The 6,006-nt window shown below is 41.1% G+C and overlaps 1 protein-coding gene across 2 annotated transcripts in view; it reads left to right on the forward strand.

Moving 5' to 3' along the window:
* The first annotated feature begins 309 nt into the window (after positions 1-309).
* Positions 310-6,006, forward strand: part of LOC134635748 (FXYD domain-containing ion transport regulator 6-like) — a 12,270-nt gene continuing 6,573 nt past the window's right edge. Inside the window, exons 1-5 of one of the 2 annotated variants that reach the window (XM_063485259.1) lie at positions 310-611; positions 3,557-3,613; positions 3,761-3,787; positions 5,253-5,276; positions 5,488-5,511. In XM_063485259.1, the coding sequence (XP_063341329.1) occupies positions 3,562-3,613; positions 3,761-3,787; positions 5,253-5,276; positions 5,488-5,511 (127 nt within the window). In that variant the 5' untranslated portion in view covers positions 310-611; positions 3,557-3,561. The remainder of the gene's footprint in view (positions 612-3,556; positions 3,614-3,760; positions 3,788-5,252; positions 5,277-5,487; positions 5,512-6,006) is intronic. The other variant, XM_063485260.1, reaches the window with a different exon arrangement.

The following is a 6,006-nucleotide window of genomic DNA, read 5'->3' on the forward strand; positions in this document are numbered from 1 at the left end:
AGTGACAGTCTGTCCTGGCCATCTAGTGTTTATTTGCTTAATTGCACCGAGCCTCTCTTTGAAGCCTGGAAATTGCAGCACAGAACAACAAGTTCACTGTGTTCCGTGCAGTTTGTGGCTATTATTTGCCAGTGGGGAGAAATGAGCGTGATTAATAGTTCATTATGGAATGCATGTTGACAAGAGGCGCTGGCAACAAAGAGCGTGGGAATAATAATAATAATGGTGATGATGATGATGATGTCCTCTCACAGTAGCGCTGCAGTCCAGCTCTCCCTGCGTTGTTTACTTGTGAGCGGGGCAGTCCTGGGTAATTTTTGGGAGTAACTTCAGTGGCACCCCGCCTCCCCCTCCCCCTTTCATTCCTGAGGCAAGACCAAGGAGAAACCGACTTGGTCCAGGCGGGAATGGTGAACGATCCACACAGAATGCAACCCAGACGGCTTCATTTTTAATCAAGTCATAATAGAAGGTTTTGCATGCATTTTATTTATTTATTTTTTGTGCGTGTTTAACGTAGGGAAACTTTTTTTCCTCCCCTCCAAGTAAAGTTTAGCTCACTGAGCGAAAAGTCTCAACTCACATTAGAGTTTCCAGGAGGCGGATATACGGTAAGTTCACTTTGACTTGTGCTCCGCTGAAATTAATGCGTTTCCTTGAACACGACTTTCATGTTAAGGCAGGTACAAATATATTAAATAAATTCTGCACGCATATAAACAGAACCCCGTGTCAGCAGCGTTTGATTGATAGATATGTTCTTAGAAAGATATCGTCTTTCTACTTGGTTTCTCCAACGTTGTTTGCACCACCACCCCCAACTAAATGCCTGCGTCCACCATGTGACCTTCTAATTAGATAAGCCATCGCTCATGCTTCTCTCACGCCTACGCGTTCTCTTTGCATATACCTGCAATGTTACTGTGCACTATGAAAGCCTTTTTTCCCCTGCTCATAAATTTGCTCTAACTTCTACGTGCCACGGCATCTGCCAAGTTCACTGGAGGCTCGTTTTTGCGCTGAGCCGTGAGTTTGTGGCAAACAACTTGTGAAATGTCACTTAATCTGTAACAATCTGAATGGCTTTAATTGTTGAGAACTCGCACAGATGTCAGAATATCATAGTTTTTCAGACTATACCTCACAGAATAAACTACGAAAGGAAAAAAACTCAAGTGCTGTTCCTTGGAAGTATGGTGATGCAGTCTGTTTGGAGTCTAAATATACCCCGTAACGGGTTTATGTAAGTGAAATGTAAAACACAAGCTCCTGTTCCTAATTGGAAACAGTCTGTGTTAATCCCACTTTATTATAACCCATTATAATTCATTTTACGTGTTGCTCTATGGGCTTCTTTCCTGTCTCCCCATTATATTCCTCTCCATCACTCAGAAGGCTAACAAACAAGATTATTGGATTGGCACTTGTTCGAATAACTCACCCTGTATTTGTTTGATTAAACCTGATTGGCAGGCCTTTGTTGTTAATCCTGCTCCCAGGGTTGAAGTGTTCATTTCTCTCCACTCCAGGCTCCAGGCTCGTGTTCACACCCCCACTCTAGTCATGCATGAATCCCCATCAGTGCTTTGGGCCAGGGAGGGAGCCATTGGCTCTGCTAACATAGGCTTTGATCTTTGCATTGCAAAAGATGTTATTTCATGGCTTAGATTTTCTATGACTGCAGAGCTAAGCTTTGCGTACCTGCATTACATTTTTTGTTGTCCTGTTTTGGGATTTTTTTTCTTGGTAATTAGGGCTGTGAAGCAAACAAAATTTTGACTCGTATACTGTCTTGAATGGACCTTCAGCCCATTTCCAATCATGAAGGGTAGGATCTGGTGAGATCTTAACCTAAAACATAACCTTACACATATGGGTGTAAGAGAATCCCAGTGTCCTAGGTAATATATAGACAGTAATGCTTCCCCCAAGTGGTTTTGCTCCACTTGTAAAGTAGATGACCCAGCAAAACCAGTCCAAATCCACTGACCAAATATCAAGTGCAACTCAACACCAGGCTTGCCTGGTACCCCTCCACTGCTGAGCTCCATATTCTGAGGGGCTGCGCTTGAAATAGACCCTCTTCGCTTACCCAGAGTTAAGGCACTATGTTATTACGACTCCCATACAGAAAACATTCATGAGCCTGTTATGTGGCATCTAGCTGAGAAAGAGCATTGTCTCCCTACCAGGCATGGTCTCAATGATTTTCCACGTGAAACTCAGTTCAGTTTAACCATATACTATTGTGAAAACAGTTCTGAACTTCATCGAAAGTGGCTGATTCTCCGTTAGCAGAACAGTGTGAGCAGCTGATTTATTTTAGACTAGAGGATGTCAGATATTCATGAAGAAAGATGTCATTCAGATTAAATTAAGCTTCTTCATAACCACACTAATAAGACTATATCAATACAAGTTGTAAGCAGGGTGCTTCTATAGTTCTACAAAAACACCATCTGTGAACTTGGAGCATGTTTTGGAAACACAAAAAGGTAGCTTTCGCTTGCCTTAATTGAACACAAAAATATTCGCTTAAAAGTCCAGGCTGGTAAAAGCATCTGCTGTAATCAGTTCTCCCAAATCGTCTTGGAATCAGACGTTCTTGTTAAGGAGATGAGATCTGAAATGAGGGTTGTAGAATTTGTTCTTCTATGTGTAGATGTGTAAATTATGCCTTGATCAAGACAACTCTTAGAATTTTAGAAAACTCATTAAAGAGGTGCCCCTAGCTGGAAAATGCTTCAAAAATCTTCCTAAAACGTTGCGAGATTCCTCTTGATTGTTGCTCGATCTCATAAGCAGCTACCGGTAACATCTGATGGAGGCTCTTCTTTTTCATCTTTCAGCTACTCACTTTGGGGTCGCCACAGCGGATTACCTTTCCTCCATATTACCCTGTCCTTATGATCCACTTTTATCACACCAACCCTATGCATGACCTTCACTACACCCATAAAGATTCTCTTTGGACTTCCTTTGTCTTTTTCTCCTGCCTGGCAACTCCATCTTTAACATCCTTTGTCTAATAATATCACCAAATCAGTACTGTCTTGTAAACCCTCCCTTTCACTTCTGCTGCTGTTCTTCTGTAACTATCTCCACCCTGCCTGCACTCTCTTCTTCACCTGTCTTGTGCACTGTCTGTAGCTTAAAATGGTATTATTTGTTTGTCCCACTTGTCTGCCTTTCATTCACACAGATGTGTTATTTCTTCCTCTTTTCTCCAGTGCGTACCTTCCCTTCTCCAGGCTAGCATCCGATTGAGGTTGTTGCTAATAAAGAAAGTTGTTTGAGTTACTTTTTTTCAGCCTGCACTGTGAGGGATCAGTCGGCGTGTTGAATAAAGACACGGAAAGTAAAACTGTGTGTTATTAATCCAGTTGAATTGCGTTTGTCTTTAAAGAAGACTTGATTTCATGAAGGTTCACGTCTTTTTTTTTTAGGGGGGGGGGGGGTTACAACTGTGTACAATCGGGTTAAGACATTTATTGTTTCCTGTTATTGTGATTTCACATCCTGACACAGCCCTTTCTTGTTTGACTTTTCCAAACAGGTACAATGGATCTTGTGACACTGGTGGCATTCAGTTCCTGGCTGGCTCCTGCGCTTGGTGGGTATTCTTTTCACGAGACCTTCAGCAGAATTACGTGATTTCCCTCCTTTAAAACTAGCATGACCTTCTTCAGTTACTTCCCCTTTCCCTAGCTTTTGCTTTAAGTCCTTCCATGCTAAATGAGCTGTTGTGTCTGTATAATAGGATCAGCATTTGGAAGGGAGGTGTTTGGTAAGTTTGCGTGAGTGGTCACTGACGAAGCATGAACTTTCGATTTGCTTCTGTTTAATGTTGCATGCATAATTGTATGGCACTTTAACATGGTCAGATGTTTATAATGTCTAACATAATTTGCATACTTAAAAAAACCCAGCTAAAATCTTTCACCCCAGTGTTGTACACAGAGAAAAGGCCATGTCAGACTAGTGTAAATGTTTCCTTATACAGCAGTTTGAATAAATCAGTTATTCAGACTGCTGCCAAGTTTTCCATTGTTAATGCAAGCTCTGGTCTCAGAGTTGTTTTTCCGTGCACCCCGCATGCCATCGGCTGTGCTTGATCTTAAGCAGATCTTCTTTGACTTTTATGTCCGACTCTTGGGTTAGACCTTATTTTGGAATACTTGTCAGCATCGGTCTGATAGAATGTGTTTCTGCTTCGGAGAGGAAAAAGAATATTAGGATTTACTGCCCAAGAACAAGGTCAGCGTTAACTGTGTGACTTTCACCCTTCCTCTCCAGCAGCCAGGATGCAGTAGAACAGATAACATATTACTGAGTTCAGGGTTTCAACCGCATCAATCTTATTTGTAGCAGTTTATGTGATTCTTTCAGCAAGTGTCAGAAAAGTCTCTAAGCTTAAACTTTAGAACAGAAAGCTTGTACTCTTTAATAACTCTCCGCTTGCACGCAGCTTATGTCAATGCATTCAGCATCGGCTATTATGTTCTCGGTCGGTCGAATATTGTTAATGATAACCGTTAAAAATAACGCATTAATTATGCAAAATGTTGCCTAACACAAGTATTTGTGTAGCGTTCTCTTGTGCTCCTCCAAGGTTACACTGTTCTCACTCGGACCACTGACGCTCACATAAACAGTGCCTGCTTTCTCCTTTCTTATAATGAACAGTGTAGATCTGAAAGTCTGCAGCCAACTTTTTTTTCTCCACATGGAGGCAGAGATGGTGTTAGAACAGACTGATCTGAAGTTCCCCGCATTAGTGACAGAACACGGATTAAAACAGAGCGATGAAATAAAAATACTGGGGTAGAAGAATAAGCACAACAAGCAGAGTTATTATTTTCCGTTGTATTGGGGTGGGATTTTTTTTTTAATATCTGGGCTAGCGAGCATTTTATCCTCTGCATTTCTTGTGATGTTTGAGACTTAAATAGAAACTGGTCCTCCTGCCAATAACTGGAACCCCTCTAATCCTGATTTTATTGATTTGAAGTTAGGTCTTAAGTGTTAACACGCTGTTCCCGTGAGAACAATGTCCATGCGTGCGTGTTTTGTTCTGTTTTGTTTTAATTAAGGAGCAAGCTACAAAATGAAGACCTTAATTAATAGGCGCTGTTTCAGATGTTTGCTCAACCCAGTTTGTCCAACAACAGCCACTCATTTCCTGACATGCACTTATGTAACCTGCTGAATTTCTTAATAAAGGTCAATGTTCTTTGCTTTCTCTCTCACAGTTTCTGCAGCTGATGATGACAAAGGTGGGTATTGTGGGGTTTTTTTTTTTTTTTTAGAAAGTCAAATTGGCTTAATCTAAGTACTCACTGTAGAGCATTTACTGTAAACTGGTACTAGGCTCATAGTGGTTAATAATGCTCTAGAACTGCTGTCATATTGTGAGTACTCGCTGAAGCGTGTCAGTGCGTAAATCTGCTTCTCATTTGTTTCCTCTTTTTTGCTTTCTTCTTCCAGACTACGACAGGGATTTTCAATACGGTGAGGGCTGAGCAGATGAACTTGGGCTTTTAATGATCGACCCTCCACACAGGAAACATCTGGGAGGTTGAGATGAGTTTACATTTTTCACTTGTTTTTTCTCCAAAAGTGATGGAAAACTTCCACCCTAAGGCCAAGCTTCTGGAGTAAACCCAATGTAAATACCGAGCACTGTCACGGCTTTTTAGTCATAAAGGAACAGAGTGTAGAGAATGACTGAACATCTGCATTTTATATGCACTTTTATTGTGTTTTGTTCTCGAGGGTAGGGGGTTATTTGGTAGTTTTCTCATGCCCACAGTGTACTATTCCACACAATTGCCTCTAAAACGGTGATCAAAACGCATCATTTTCACTGGGGAAAGTTTTTTGTTTGTTTTTGTCCACCTCGCTTTTTCCTCCATGTGTTTCTATTTGCTTCACTTACTTAAGGTCCACCAAAGTGTTTCCTATTAAAATACACTTGGGCGCAGCACTAAAATAATCAAAATGTTA

Source organism: Pelmatolapia mariae, linkage group LG10_11, assembly GCF_036321145.2.
Source record: "Pelmatolapia mariae isolate MD_Pm_ZW linkage group LG10_11, Pm_UMD_F_2, whole genome shotgun sequence".
In the NCBI taxonomy this organism is placed as follows: Eukaryota; Metazoa; Chordata; class Actinopteri; order Cichliformes; family Cichlidae; genus Pelmatolapia; species Pelmatolapia mariae.